The sequence below is a fragment of the Episyrphus balteatus genome, chromosome 1 (assembly GCF_945859705.1).
Source record: "Episyrphus balteatus chromosome 1, idEpiBalt1.1, whole genome shotgun sequence".
Lineage (NCBI taxonomy): Eukaryota > Metazoa > Arthropoda > Insecta > Diptera > Syrphidae > Episyrphus > Episyrphus balteatus.
Window position 1 is genome coordinate 113,248,176 of NC_079134.1, and position 16,205 is coordinate 113,264,380.

Sequence of the window (16,205 nt, forward strand, 5' to 3'; positions counted from 1 at the left end):
CAACACTTTTGACACAAAAATAAAAAAGAAATTACGACATTTCAAAGTAAATTCTCAAGTTAACTTGGCAAAAAACAAAAATTTTATGTTTTTTCTTTTTAATTTAAACACATTTGACACAAAAATAAAACTAAAAAATGACATTTTAAATTAAAATCTTAAGTTTACTTCGCAAACTTCTGATATTTTTGATAAACTTTAGATTTGAAACTGAAAGCTAAAACCGTCAACTTTGAGTGAATAAAATCTAATTCTCAAGTTGAAAATAAAAATCCTCGAGTTGTTTTTAACTTTGAGTGAATAAAATCGCCAAGAAATCGTCACACGAAACATTATACAGTTCGTTTCATATTTGTAACACCTTCAATAATCATAAATGCTTACAAATTTTAAACAAAATTTTATGAGAAATAAGAATTTTTCGAAATAGGCAGTTTAAGAAAACATAATTGATAACGTAAGAAACGCCAAATTCAAGCGATTCATCTTTATAACCAATTAAAAATTATTCCCAAGTATAAGCGTAAATAATAAATTAAGAATTTAAACTGAAACGATTTCGGAATATTCTTGGTTTAAAGATATGATAAGTTAATTTTACTGCACTAGAAAGCAGAGTAGCTCACTTTCTTTCTAATGGTTCAAGACTATTTGGCTCAATTGGGATGAGCTACCACTTAATTTACCAGATCTGGCCCGTTCTGACTATCAATATGTTGGTTCATGTGCCACGATCTTCTTGAACAGCTCTTCGATTATATCGAAGACAAATGGCTCTATGGCCAGATGCTACAAAGGAAAAACGTTTAACGTTATATCCATAAAATGCTTTTGCTACTAAAAAACGGAGAATTTAAGCTTTTAAATGAATTAATCAAATGCTCAACTAACAGTTGATTTCTATAGTGTCAAAAAATTTTTCGGCACAGAAAACACTCACCTATAAGTTTCTTCAAAAAATAAGACATTTCGTTCATATGTTCGATCCATAAATCAATATCGAGTGAATATTATTTATGTACATTACAAATGTTAAGGCTATAACTCAATCGTCATTCATTGCAGCAGTATTACAACTTGATGAATAAGCTGAACACTCAAATGAGAAAAAAAAAACAATAACAAAAAAAAAAAATAAGTTGAAAATTTTAAATATAAGTTTTGAACTTATTTTGAAGTTGATTAGTTAGAAACTTAAAGTGAAACCTTTTTCTATGAATTTAATCAACAATTTTATGCTTGTAAGAGCATAAACAAATTTCTTTTGAGACGTTTTTGTTTCTTTGTACCATCATCGTTTGAAATTAAGGTTTACATTTCTTTTATTGTTATAAAGAAAAAGCACCAATTACTCTCATTCACTTTAATTCGAGAACACAAATTTATTTTTATCAATAATACCTTGAAAAAAAAACAAAAAAAGAAAATTCACACATCTTCACCTACGATATTAATGTAACTGTATGTTGCTTGTAGGTATTTGTTAGATATATCATGAATGTGATAAGATAATACAAAGCAAAAATAGTAAAGAAAATATCATGTCAGGGGAAAAAAGCTACTAAAAAACGTTCGTATTGCTCCGTTTGTTACTTCGCAAAAGCATTGCAAATTGTTGCCCGTTGTTGTTGTCGTTCTTATTGTCGCCGTGATGCCATTTTCATTTCTTTCGTATCGTTTTTATTTTATATTTATTTCTATTCTGTTTCCACTCCAACTTTGTTTGTACGGCGAAGGCAATGTCTGGAAATGTATTGTTTTTTTTTTTTCTTCATAAATTTGTTTATGTGTTGGTATATCTATTAAGTTTTCGTTAACAACCTGATAAACTTTAAGCGAGTGATGATTGTATGCGATGTGAGTTCATCTTCTCAATATATGAATGTAGTACGTTCATCTCGCTCTCTTTTTTTTTTTTTTATTTTTCTTTTCTCAAATACATGGGGAAAAAGTGCATGTGAATCGAAGCAGTGTAATGAAAGGTGAAATGTCACTAGTTCTTACATTTTGATTTAAAACAAAATTTGTTTAGAAATGTCCGATCAGCACAAATCAGTACAATTTTAGTTCAATTGAAAGAGATAGGTGGCGTTTGTCATTTTAACGAAAGATCTTTCGAGTAACGCGACAAAGAACAATTGTTAACGCAAATAACACACGTCCTACACTCAACCGTGGAGCTTATCAACTGAATATGTTCTGATTATACCCTATAAAAGGTGAAAAAAAAAATTACCGATTAGTCCTATCGTGAATATGAGAAAATGAGTTGGAGCACAGGAGGGTGGGTTGGGTTACTGATGTTGATTTGGTAAAGGTGTATAGGTGGATTTGAGAAGAAGTACAAAAAAAACCTGATTCTAATAAGCTTGTTTTGTTGAAGCTGATAGAAAAAGTGGTTGTTAATAATACACTCCAGTACAATAATATAGTTATGGCAAACAATTATATAAACATTTTCAACGTTTACACAGAACAGTAATTGGAATACTTTTAATATTAATGAGTATGAAACAAATTAATATACTAAGTGTTAATGTATTAAAATACTTAACTTGGAGAAAAGTTAAAGAAATAAGAGCGAAAACATACAAAAATCTGCCAAAACCCTTACATGGAATTATCCTTTTGGAGATATAATTTTATAATTTTGGTGACTTATTATAAGGAAAGCACGATTATTTAAAAGTTATGAAACACCTTTCACGTTTCGCCTAATATTATTTTTTTTTTGACAAAGTCTTGGTTTTTAATGATACCAAATGAAAGAAATATTTCTAAAAGATGGTTCGTTTCCGGTGCTACATGAAATTTTTGAATATTTCTCTTTCAACAATTTTATTTTTTCAAAATAACATAAGTAAAATTTAATTTTGATAAAAGGAAGTTAAAGAATAACATACATATGTATCTGCTTTTGCAGTGCTGGAAGAATAGAAAAAACTCCCAGTGAGTTTTTTATTTTAAAACAAAAATAAAAATAGTTTTAAGTACAACCGATTTTTCGTTTCGGGTGTAACAAGAAGAATATTTTGTATGGAGCTGATCATATATCATATAAATTTATTTTTGCTTATTTTATCAAAAATAATTACTTCTTCGTTATTTTAAAAAGAATGCCACAAGTAATGTTAAATTTTAAAGTATTAATTATAATCAAGCTTTTATTTGTTCGTGGAAGCGAACCTTTTACTTGTTCTATGGAAAATTTAAAGTTAAATTTCAATACTCTTTGTAAAGCAATAACAGAAACTTGAAAGTACACTAATTTTAAATTAAAAAATGGACCCATCAAAGAGCGACCGAGTGTAAACATTTGTTAACACTTGTCAATAAAGTGAATTAGTACTAACGTCATAGCTTTGATTTGAAATATTCTATCTACAGGCAGCCTTAAAAAAAGCAATACATACACGGAGAAAAAAGACATGCTTAAAATATTTGTATTTATTTAAAAGAATTTCTGCATGGTTTTCTGCCAAGAAGAAGCCCTAAACAAGCAATATCTCTAAGGTGCAAAATGTATGCCAAAAGAAAAGAATCTTTTTAAATTAAGGTGATATTTTTTTTTTATTTTTGTTTATCCTTTTAATTTCAATAATAATGCAAATAAATTTAATGAGAAATTACTTCATTCTTAGCAGATACACTAAAAATTTTATGAATTAAATGAAGTTCAATTAGATTTAAACTGAATTATTTTAAGAAGAGAATCATTAGTCCAATAAATGAAGCTAAAAAAAAGGGGGTTACCCTACAAAAGGTCCGGTAGTTCTAAATTTTTGATATGTTGTTAGGTATGGTTAGTAGATAGAAAAACCAAATTTCCACAACCACGCCCCCTCCGCCCCCTTCAGCATCACCGAAAAACCATAAAAATCTGGCACTTTTTTCACTTTTATGCCCATAACTTTCTTCTGGTGCATTTTATTGAAAAAAAGTTGTTGGTAGACTTGTAGAAAACATAATTTCCTACGAAAATGACCTTGGTAGTATTTTTATACAACCAAAAACAACGAAGTTATGAAGCTTCCAAAAACATGTAAAATTTCGGATTTTGCAATATTTTCAGTTTCTTGTCACTTAACAGAGCTATAACTCTTTAACAATTGACTTTTACGCAAAAGTCTTCATAATCAATCTTATAGACAATTTAATTACCTAAAATAAAATGTAACCCACTTTGATTTTGTGAATCAAATAACCGAGTTAGGGCTAAAATAGTAAAAAAGTATTTTTGATAGTTTTCGACACTTTTTGAATTATCCATTAAATGAATAATTTGTATCCCACAAAAGGTCGGGTGGTTCTTATTTTATATTTAATCAAGTTTTAATGGTAGATTGAAAAAAAAATTCATAGCCACGCCCACTCCGCCCCCTTAACCATACGCCAAAAACCAATTCTGCATTTTTTCAGTTTTATGAAGTTTCATATATGAGTTGATGAGTTGACAAGTACGATTGAAGGAGGTTCAGCTTTATTGCTATATACAATAGGGTGGTCCATACGAAAAAACCAATTCTGCATTTTTTCAGTTTTATGCCCATAGATTCCTTCTGGTCATTTAAATGTGAAAAATTAATGTGCAAAATTGTAGAACACAAAATTTTCTACAACTTGCACATCCAATATCCACCAAACTAAGAATTTAAAAAAAAAGTTACAATTTCCGATTTTGTTTATTTTCAGTTTCTTACCTGTTTACAGCGCTATAACTTCCTAATTTTTAATTTTTAGCCAAAAATCCTTTTGTAGGGAATTCATTTTCATGAATACAACTTACTTTTGATAAGAACCAGGTAATAGTAAGTATTTTATTTTAATAAAAGTCATATTTCTTAATAACCTAGTTTAATATCTCATGCGCTTATAAAGCGGTGGGCTATGAGTGGACGAAGGTAAAAGAATTGGGGTATGAGGGGCAGGGGTAGCAGGTGAGGAAATATAGAAGTAATAGGTGGAGTTAAAGATGGTGAATTATGAGAAAAGTTGGCTTCGTTGAATTTTTCTTCAAATTGATCGATGATATCTGATCTTCTTCGTCGTCATCTTCATAAAAAATTCATGTGGACGATTTTGACAGGATTGTCCACAGCAAAACTTACAGAATGTGGAACATTTAAGTCCCTCTTTCCTGCATCTGCCAGCTCCCATGCATCTAGGCACATAGGTATTTGCATGACACAGCTTTCATCAATTTTTGGGGAGCAGGATCTTGCACAGTTTTAATGGGTTGCAATACGTGGCATCCTCTCGTCCAGCCCCATTCCAGAGGTTTATCTCAATACCCATCCACGCCATGATCTGGTGATAAATCCGGAGGAAATGAAAGTGTGCTGGATCTGTTGTAGGCGGTAGTTTGCACAGATTAAGTTTGTTGAACTGCTCATAAATTTGAAATATCGAAGAGAGCTTAGAGATTGACTACTCTGCCCATAATCTCGTAAAGGCCCTAACTACAAAATTTTCGATTTTGATTTTTTTGCATATTCGGATTTAGGGTATTGTCTCTGATTTATTCTCATTTATTTTTTTAGGTTAGGTCTTCAAATAAGCCAGAAAATTCAAAATATACATTTGATTTTTTTCATTTTTATATGCAAATTGCGATATTAGATTTATTTTCTGATCTCTGGCATTTGGGTCTTTAGCTTCTCTGCAGCTTCAAGTGCAGAGGGGTTTTTGAAACAATTTGCAAAATTTGTTTTTTTTTCCCGAAAACAAAGATGTTTGAGGTGGTGTCACATTCACTTATGGCATGAATGAGTAAGACGTTCTCCATAGAATTGAATGTGAAAAATGAGAATTCATCAGATAAATTGATCCTCCCAGGTTTTTGAAGGTACACGTTCTCGGCCCTAGGTATAGTAAGTCGATGTCTTCCTCAAAAATCTTTGAAGCTCTATGGTACCTGCTTTAGATACTAATTCTGGCCCAACTGGAAGAAAGCATCCGTACGTTCGAGTTGAATCAGGGGTGGTTGTGGTTGCATGATAGTAGAAACTTCAAGTAGCTGCACCTCGTGGTGACTTGATGAAAAGCCAAGGGATGTAATCATATCAATGAGAAGCTTAGGACCTTCTTATACATATACAGATACACTTATTTCTGTTAGAAGGATCGGGGACGAGCAGCAGCTATATAACAGCATGGGATAAGGACAAACATTTCCTTTTCCTTTTATCCAAAGGGCCACTCTTATTCTTCAGTATTACAGTTTCAAAAAATAGAGGATGGGTAGGGTACTCATCTGTATTGTAAACTTTAGACCGAATGACTTCCAAAACTGTGCCTGCAGCTGATTTGACTACTCTCAACCTTTTAACCTTCTTCATACTTCTAAGGCAAACAGGATTTGACTGTTCTATTACCCATTTTATAATCACCCGTGTTGTGATTTACAACTGAAAATCGATTGTTGATAAATACTGAAATTTGGGATTTTTAAACCAAAATTATAGGAAAACTGGTGAACTGGAATTTTGTAATTAGATTTCTTTATAACGACTAGGACCATTCTTTGCTTTCAAAACTTTTTTTAATTAAGTAATAAGATATTTAAATTAAATTTGTATCAACTATCGATTGATAGTTGTATATTAGGGTGGTCCTTATTTTACTCTTTTTCGAAAATTGAGTGCGACGCCCCTAGATTGGTTCCAAATCAGGAAAAAAAATACCCTATTTTTTTCAAATTTTTATCTCTGACTCTTCCTGGCCCTATTTTGATAAGAAGTTACTATAGCAAGGGATATATTCTGTGTCCAGTGTTGGGTAAATGGCGGATTTTGGATATAAACTTCTTAATTAAATATGGTCAGGAAGGGTTAGGAATAAAAATTTGAAAAAATTAGGGCTTTTTTTTCCTGATTTGGAACCATTCCAGGGGGCGTCCCCAATTTTTTGTTCCTAAGGACCACCCTATTGTATATAGCAATAAAGCTGAACCTCCTTCAATCGTACTTGTCAACTCATCAACTCATATATGAAACTTCATAAAACTGAAAAAATGCAGAATTGGTTTTTGGCGTATGGTTAAGGGGGCGGAGTGGGCGTGGCTATGAATTTTTTTTTCAATCTACCATTAAAACTTGATTAAATATAAAATAAGAACCACCCGACCTTTTGTGGGATACAAGTTATTCATTTAATGGATAATTCAAAAAGTGTCGAAAACTATCAAAAATACTTTTTTACTATTTTAGCCCTTACTCGGTTATTTGATTCACAAAATCAAAGTGGGTTACATTTTATTTTAGGTAATTAAATTGTCTATAAGGTTGATTATGAAGACTTTTGCGTAAAAGTCAATTGTTAAAGAGTTATAGCTCTGTTAAGTGACAAGAAACTGAAAATATTGCAAAATCCGAAATTTTACATGTTTTTGGAAGCTTCATAAATTCGTTGTTTTTGGTTGTATAAAAATACTACCAAGGTCATTTTCGTAGGAAATTATGTTTTCTACAAGTATACCAACAACTTTTTTTCAATAAAATGCACCAGAAGAAAGTTATGGGCATAAAAGTGAAAAAAGTGCCAGATTTTTATGGTTTTTCGGTGATGCTGAAGGGGGCGGAGGGGGCGTGGTTGTGGAAATTTGGTTTTTCTATCTACTAACCATACCTAACAACATATCAAAAATTTAGAACTACCGGACCTTTTGTAGGGTAAAACTCCTTTATTTACTGGACTACATTACAGCATCTTGATTTTAAGTGCCTCATTTTTCTCTGTATACAATAAAACAGGTTTCGACATTGGAGTAAACAAAAATATAGATAATAAGAAGAATTGTCCAAAAAATCAATAGTTTTGTCATTTTACCCCCACCTTGCGAGGCAAACTCCAACATTTTATCATCCCAACAAAATAATTTCTATGATGAGGACATACACCCGAGCACAATCCATGAAACAATTTCTGTCCCACAAAAAAAGCGATTTCATGCTAATATTTTTACTAATTTGCCTGGGCTAGAAAGGAAACTCTTCAAAATTTCTCCACTTTTTTAATTTCTAAACGATTTGTGATACAAGAAAACTTTATGTGACAATTTTTTTGTGAAATAAGCTGAGCTACAAGTTTGTAGAACATATTTTAAAGTTTTTGTGAACTTCGACCCCCAAAAACGAACCTAGCAGTCGGAGGAAACTTCAAGTATTTTCACAGATTTAAACCCTCCCAATACCAACCTGTTTACTCCGAAAAAATATATTTTTACTGTGCTCATAACGGTAGCAACCAAACAAATCAATTCTCTGTTCACATTTCGATTTGGCACTCAATTTTGTTAATCGTCATGCTTGTACATAGTTTGAAAATATTTAAACAAAGAAAATATTTTCTTTTAAGTGCGTTTATTTTTAATTATAGGTAATTTTAAAACATTCGTTTCGTTTTTGTCTTTTTAAGAATTATATTGTTTTTTTTTTTACTAAAAATCTGAGCTGATAAAAATACTTTATCTTTTCTTTAACCCTATCAGTCGCTTCTTATTTGCTGACGTAGGGATTACTCTTTGATAAGCTTTAAGCAAATTAAATGTCACATAAAAAATATAAATTCATACCGCTGCTGATAAGCGTTAAATGTACACTAGGGTAACCGCAAGAACTCGATTTTTGAAAATCGGTTATGGGAACCCAACAATGATCATTTTATTTTTCTTATACTTTTTGAAAATTTTCTTTACATTTAACAACGAACATGTAGAAATTGAAATTCTAACAATAAGTCAACGAACTTTCAAACATAATTTAAGACATTTTCTTAAAACAAATGTTTTCTTTTTTCTATTTATACATTGTTGATGACAGTTGGTTTAATGGGGTCTTACACGAGGAAAATAATTATTTTCATCCGTTCTCACAGAAACCTAAAAATTTTTTTTTTTACGAAAATCAAGTATGTATCTGCAAACCATAGCCGTGTTATGAAGAAAGATGTTGCATTATTGGATCAAAAAGCTCTACAAAGTATTTTATTATATTTATCACTTGAGTGCGTTTTCAATGTTAGCTTCTATTTTGGTATATTCCGATGTCATTACTTGTAGTTTTTTTATTTGCGCATGCAAAGGTAATAGCAAAAGAAACATATATGTATACTTTGTCAAAATTCTATTCGCAATTGGATTTAGATTCTATTCTTATCGGCCGGTAGATCCGTGTTCTTTTTTGAAAAGCTTATTATTATTATTATTTTTTTTTTTTTCTTCAAAACAGGCTCCTAAGATTTTCATTATAAAAATAATGGATTAAAAAATATTTTTGACAGTAGGTATATTTAATAAAATGGTTTTTTTTTTTTATTGTAACCTATCGCTTGAACTACTGAACCGATTTAAAAGAAATTTTGTGTAAAAGCATTTACAATCATTTTAATAAGTTGATTGTTTTTATTTTTAGTCGTTTATTGATAGGTAATTTTGTATTAACTTAAAAATGGCACATGGCTTTTTTGTGATTTTTTAGTTTATTTAAAAAAAATATGCATCCTCAGTCTCATAAGCAATTTTTTCAGGAGATACGAACAAATCTTTTGTGTCTTACGAATAGTAGTGGAGTTACTTTACATTTATATTATTTTTTTAACGAAATTCTCGCTCCACTTGCAGTTACATACTGTACTTACATACATGAGAGTGTCCCTTAATTGTATGAAGAATTATATTTTTGTTTCAGATTTATCAAGAGTTGATATCCTTTGTTGAGTATTAAAAATAAGATTCTTAATTATAGGACCTTGGTACCTATCTGTCGGAGAGGAAATTTGTCCGCTTAAATACGAACCGGAGAGTTTTTACTCGTCGGAAGCACATCTCGAAGCAAGATATGTATGAAATCGGAGAATCTTCCGGAAAAAATTATTTAAGTTTTAAAATTTGTTTTCAAATTAAAAGTTTAGTGCATACGTATTTTTGAATGCACCTTTCGACAAAACAGATGCAAAAATAAAACTTCTTTATAAAAAATGACGACCATAGCAATTTGTTTTATCTAAATTCGTAAAATGAACAACAAGTACCAGAGCCGTTAATGTCCCCAATCCCCATCACACACTTGAATCATTTTTCGAAACTCATTCAACAAAGAGAAAATACCCTCCCCACAGATACCGCCATGGTAAAACCATCATTAAAATTGTATCTATGTTTTTGTGTTTATTAATTTTTTTTTAATCACCAAACTAAATATATATCTCTCTTAAAACTGATAGATGAGTAATTTGTGGCAATACGTATATTAAACATGAAAAATTTAAGAACACAACGTGAATTGTCGTTGAGTTGTTTGGTCTTCCCTCAGACGAAATCAAATGAGGCCACTGAAACGTGTGTCCGACACGGTTGAATCTGTGTGACGAATGCCTAAACCATAATTTATTTCTTGAAGTGTATTCTTTTTTGATCAAAATTGTTTTTTATTTGCTTATTGTCTTAATTTGCAGTTCTTATTCAAGAAAGAAGTCATGGCGGGAATGATGATTTGCTTTTTTACTGACTTTATAACATTCATATAATATATTAAATTTTCATCAAAACTTCGTCTATGGCATTTATATGTCACCTAGTCTTAAGGGACTTTGTACCAGTTTGGTATCGATGATTAATAATTATTAATCATCGATACCAAACTGGTACAAAGTCCCTTAAGACTAGGTGACATATAAATGCCATAGACGAAAAAAAAATCCCACATTGCTTTAAAATTCATAAAATTTGTTAAGTTTTAGAGTTTAAATAAAAATAATTTTAATAATACTCAAAAAAGATTCCGTTTAGTACAAAAAAAAAACACACAATTGAGATCTGAGATAAAAATAATTGTCTGCTATTCATTTTATTTCATTCTACTTTTTCATGTATAAAAAAATGGTTCTGTAAGTCGATAGTACCTATAATTATTCATTATTTTAATATATATTATAATATTATAATTATTTTTATTTAAACTCTAAAACTTAACAAATTTTATGAATTTTAAAGCAATGTGGGATTTTTTTTTCGGAGAAACTTGTTTATTACGAAATCGTTTAATCAAACTTAAAACTAAAATGGTAAAAAATTACACCAGCGTTTATATGTTTAACCAAATTTTCCAAAGCAAGTTGCAAAATAACTATCGAAAACATTTTGCACATAGTTAACAGGGTATGTATTTTCTTGAATATGGCAATTGGCATGGCATATTTATCAATTCATGGATAACTTTTTTATTACTTTAATATTTAGCAATACTTATAATTAAGTTATGCAATAGTTTGATGTTTCTTACTCAATAAACCAATTATTAAATAAAAATTAATAATAAAAACAAACATACCCTCACTTTCTGATTTCTTGTTTTATCCGTCGTGCTACTATTACAAGTATCCTTATGACTATAATGTTTCGAGCTACGTTCCGCTTTACTAGTCGCCACAATAGGCAATCCACCGTTTTCCATCATTGTAACAACTACCTTATTATTTTTACTCGCACTGCCACTGCTGCCGCTTACATTATTCTCAGCATTGGCGGTCGCTGAAGCGCGATGCTTACGTTCGCGCTCCCTATCCCGTTCGCGACGTTCCTTCTCCTTCTGCAATTCTTTAATAGTCACGGGTGTGTGACTCTTTGAACGTTTCAAGAACTTCATCATCTGACTTCGCATCTTGGGTTGCCCACTACCGCCATTTGTACTTCCATTGCCCGATAGTTGGCCACTGCCGTCCAGATTTCGAGATACTTCCAATCGGCGGAATGTACCTTCTGGACTTTTCACATAGCAACCTTCGGCCATCTTATGATACGAATCAGTAGGCAGTTTATGAAAATTCCCATCCGGACTGCGATAATAGCAACTTTCCGTCTTATGATAGCCATCACCCACTGTATAGAACTCATTCACTTTTGGAGGAGCTGTGGCAGAGGAAGTCAAATGAGGTGGCGTGATTGACAGCTCATCCGAAGTGTTTGTTGTTTTTATTATAATTTCTTTTTCCATGGCCGAAGAAATCCCAGCTAACTTCACCAACGGCGAAAGCTGTTCTTCGTTCTTCTCAATATTATAAGCATTCATTTCGCTGATAGTCACTGGACGTCCATTTGGTATATCTTTGTTCTTTCGCATTTGAATAGATTCTCTAACTCCGACACCTCGGTAGATATCTGTTGGATCTTTAAGAGGCTCACGTAAAATCACCATTTCTTCTTTTCGTAAAGGCTGCACTGCGGAATGTCTGTAGTGACTTTTTGGTTTTTGATTCGAATGGTGTCGATTCACAAAGCCGGCCGATTGGTTATTGTTATTATTGTTGTTGCTGTGGTTGTTGTTGTTATTATGGTTGCTAGAAATTTGGCCCATGATTATGCGAAAACTACTAAGGTGACACGCAGCTTCAATTTTTGTACCCGCCACTGGGGCTACTTCATACATATTTTAGTTATGTATTCTCAGGGCGATGGGAGTTTTAAGATTACTCCCTTTCAATCAAATTTGTTTCCAATTTGGTCCTTTCTTAAGGAAGACCTAGAAGAGTGTGGCGTTAAGTCCAGCTTCCTCGGTTTAAATGCAAGTTAGAATTTTTGTTGTTGTATGTTCACATTGCTTCGTTGTATTGATTTGTATAATTCTTTTTATAGCTAGTTATTATCTGAAACAAAATTTTAATATATTTATTTTATCAAAATTGTGGTGTCTATCCTATTCGCCAAACAATTAAATTTAAGACACTGTGTTGTGATTTTTTCGTTCCGTTTGATAACTGTTGTTATAAAATGCCACGAGCAAAGCGATGCAATAGCACATCGAACTTTGCTACACTATTGTTATTGAATTATTTGGTATTTGAATACGTAATTAACTCTTGTATTTATATTGAAGAATTCCGTTTCTTCTTCTTTCAAATAGTTCTCTTTATAAACGCTATAAGAGTATCTATTTTTGCAACCAATGGAACGATATTGTTTTTCAGCATTTTTGATTTTATTTGATTTAGGTTTTATTTTTTTTTGTTAGAAATTGCATTTATGATGAAATCAAATGGAAATTATTTTGTTTTGATTTGTAAAATTGTACAGAAAAATTAGATGAAAATTACAAAATTAAGAAATAAAAATATCGATTGCAGTTTGTTTTTGAATGAATTCAAAATATACTCGTATACATAAATACATATATCCTAACATCTTTGGTGTTTGACAGAAATAGGATAACTTTTTTTTACTTAACTTCTTCTGTAAAACTCTTAGAGCTTAAGGCTTATTTCTACGAATAAAATTTTTTTTATATTGACATTTATCCTTCTGATAGTTTAAGTGATTATTGAAAAATCAGGACTTTATAAATTAATTTTTTAGACTTTGCAACATATTAGACCTAATAATTATAGTGTATATCGTTTTCGTTGATAGAGCTTTCTTTGTCAACAAATTTAAAAATATTGTAACGATGAATTACCGAACTACTTTTAAGATAAAAGTCTGAACACACTACCTGCTACAGTAAAGGTAGAAATGTGAACGGACCTTTAGTAATTAAGAAACTACCCTCTGAACGCATCCAAAGAAATTCCCTCGACTGCTGAATATCCCAAAATATCCCACTGGACTGGAAGTATGAAGCGCCCCCTCTTGGAAAGGAAGCTTCGAGAAGCAAAGACGAGAACCTTCGAAGACATTCTCGAATTCCGAATTTCAGGTATAAAAGGGCAGCGTGGACACCGACCGGAGACAGTTTAATCTTGAATGTGAAAGAGTACAGTACAAAGTGAAATAAAGTGTTGGAAATTGTTAGTAGTAAATAAAGTGATTGAAAAGTGTGTTTGTTTGAGCGAATAATAAAAGTAAATGATTTGAAATAAAGTGTGTTCTTATTTGAACGGAAAGATAAGTGGAAGTTAAAATAAACGAAATAAGTTTTATTGTGAACCCGGAATAAAACGTTACATTGGTGTCAGAAAAGTGGAATAAAACTTATTTATTTGTGCGAATCAGATAATTTCGCGAATAAAATAAAAAGTGCGCGTGTGTTTTAACAATAAAAAAAAAAAAAAAAAGTTTAAAACATTTTGAAATAAGTAAAAGTGCTCGCGTTTAAAAAAAAAAAAAAAAAAAAAAAAGTTAAAATGGGTAAGACATTAAATCAGTTAAGTTTGACTGAGCTGAAGGCGGAATTAACTAAGCGAGGTCTTCCTACTGCTGGATCGAAAAATGACCTCATTATTCGTCTGCAGGATCATTTAACCCAGATAAACGAAAATTTGGACACATTTCAATTCGAAATTGAAATGACAGAAGAACAAGTCAGTAATACTTCCGATATGTCGTCCATGGTGGCTGTTCTCCTTGCCAAATTGGAAGAACAACGTAATGAACAGAAGGATGAACAGAAAAATCTTCTCGAACAAATTGAGACACAACGCAAAGAACAGAGAGAACAAATGGAACAACAACGCACAGAACAAAAGAATGAACAGAAGAATCTTCTCGAAATCCAAAAGAACCTTCTAGATGAACAGAAAACCCTCATCGAAGGTAAGCTTGATACGATCGAGAACAAGTTTGTTGCTCTTGATGCTTCCATAAAAGACGTTGCAAAACAATCTCAAGAAAAAATTGAGAAAGTTGAAGAAAAACTCGAGCAAGTAGATGGAAAATTCGAGAAAGTGGATGAAAAATTTGAAAGAATAGAAGTTAAAATCCAAAGTTTTACCGAAGAACTTGACAAAGTTCGGAAAATTAAGATTCGAGAAAGTTCTGGTGAGTATCCAAAGAAGAAGGAGATGCATCCACCAACCTTTGATGGACAAAGTTCTTGGTCAATCTACAAGAAACAGTTTGAGGCAGCTGCCACAACCAATGGCTGGGATGACGAAGACAAATGCATAGCGCTGACTCTTGCTCTTAGAGGTCCTGCTGCTGAGTTATTACAAACTTTACCACCAGAGAAGAATGGTAACTTTAACGCTCTTGTTCAGGTAATTGAAAAACGCTTTGGAGATGGCCATATGCAAGAAGTCTTCCGCGTCCAACTGAATACAAGAGTCCAGAAAAGAGGAGAAACTCTGCAACAACTCCAAGCTGATATTGAAAGGTTGGCTCATCTGGCATATCCGAAAGCAGGAGACGATATTATCAGTCAGTTTGCGACAGAAGCCTTTATTCGTGCTGTATCTGATACAAATCTCCAGCGAGCGATTCGGACAGCCGGAAAACATTCCCTTCCTGAAGCATTAGCGTTCGCACTAACTATGGAAGCAGCAGAACAGGCTTCTCAAGGCGTTCATCGGGTAAGAGAAGTTGCAGTGGAGGAATGCTCTTGTCAAAAACTCGCAATCCAAAGAAACCAGCGAGACGGAGCTGCTCGATGCTGGAACTGTAACAAGACCGGACATCTCCAGCGGCAGTGCAGATTGCCACCAAGAAGAACTGCTTGCCAACACTGTGGAAACAGGAATATTGCCCAACAACAGGTAAGCGATACAACCAACACTCATCCTCAACTTGATTCCCATTCGGGAAACGAGTAAGAACCAACTTCGAGGGGCAGAAGCTGGTTTCTGGTATCGATGGCCCCAGAACCACAATTCAAGTCTCACAGACTAAACGAGACAACAAAAGTCTGACAGTAGAGGCAACCATAAATAACAACCAACACGTGGCTACAATTGACACCGGTGCCACTGCCTCTATTGTACGAAGAGACTTGGTGAAGATGACGTGGCTACATAACACCAACAGCTACCGTCTGAAGACCGCCACAGGAGAAGCAGCAAGGGTGTACGGTGAAGTTCGTCTTACGATCCGTATGGCAGAACTAGAGTTTTCGCATGTGTTTTTGGTGGCAGATATATGTGACGAGTGCATCATTGGAATCGACTTTATGAAGGAGCATGGAATCATTTTGGATATCGGTAATCAAGTCCTGAAATACAGAAATGTGGAGATCCCAATGGTCTATGGCAACGAAAATTCAACAACAATTAGAACTGTCATCAAAGAAGATATGTGCTTGCCTCCTTCTTCAGAAGTTTTTGTGTGGACGAAGTTAAAGGGGAACTGTGGAAGCCATCGATACCTCATGGTCGAACCAGAAGTTGAGCAGAGTTCCGAAAACATCTTCATCGGGAAGACTCTTGTGGCACCAAAGAACAACATGGTACCTGTACGGATACTTAACATCAAACCGTACCCAATCAAGCTTAAGAAAGGAGAAGTT

At 32.7% G+C, this 16,205-nt stretch overlaps 1 protein-coding gene and 1 long non-coding RNA gene across 35 annotated transcripts in view; both read right to left on the reverse strand.

Annotated features, from left to right (window-relative positions):
* Positions 1–16,205, reverse strand: part of LOC129906991 (serine/threonine-protein kinase MARK2) — a 157,585-nt gene that overhangs the window by 65,166 nt on the left and 76,214 nt on the right. For 3 of the 34 annotated variants that reach the window (XM_055983013.1, XM_055983012.1, XM_055983011.1), the window contains exon 3: positions 11,328–12,639. The exons of 26 other annotated variants lie outside the window; for them this stretch is intronic. In XM_055983013.1, the coding sequence (XP_055838988.1) occupies positions 11,328–12,422 (1,095 nt within the window). In that variant the 5' untranslated portion in view covers positions 12,423–12,639. Of the gene's footprint in view, positions 1–2,004; positions 2,478–11,327; positions 12,640–16,205 lie in introns of those variants that run through there. 5 more of the 34 variants (XM_055983018.1, XM_055983014.1, XM_055982997.1 and 2 more) reach the window with 3 other exon arrangements.
* LOC129906993 (uncharacterized) lies at positions 1,349–1,998 on the reverse strand. Its single transcript, XR_008770912.1, has 2 exons — positions 1,822–1,998; positions 1,349–1,743 (listed from the first exon to the last, which is right to left on the reverse strand). It is a non-coding gene; the product is annotated as an uncharacterized LOC129906993 (long non-coding RNA).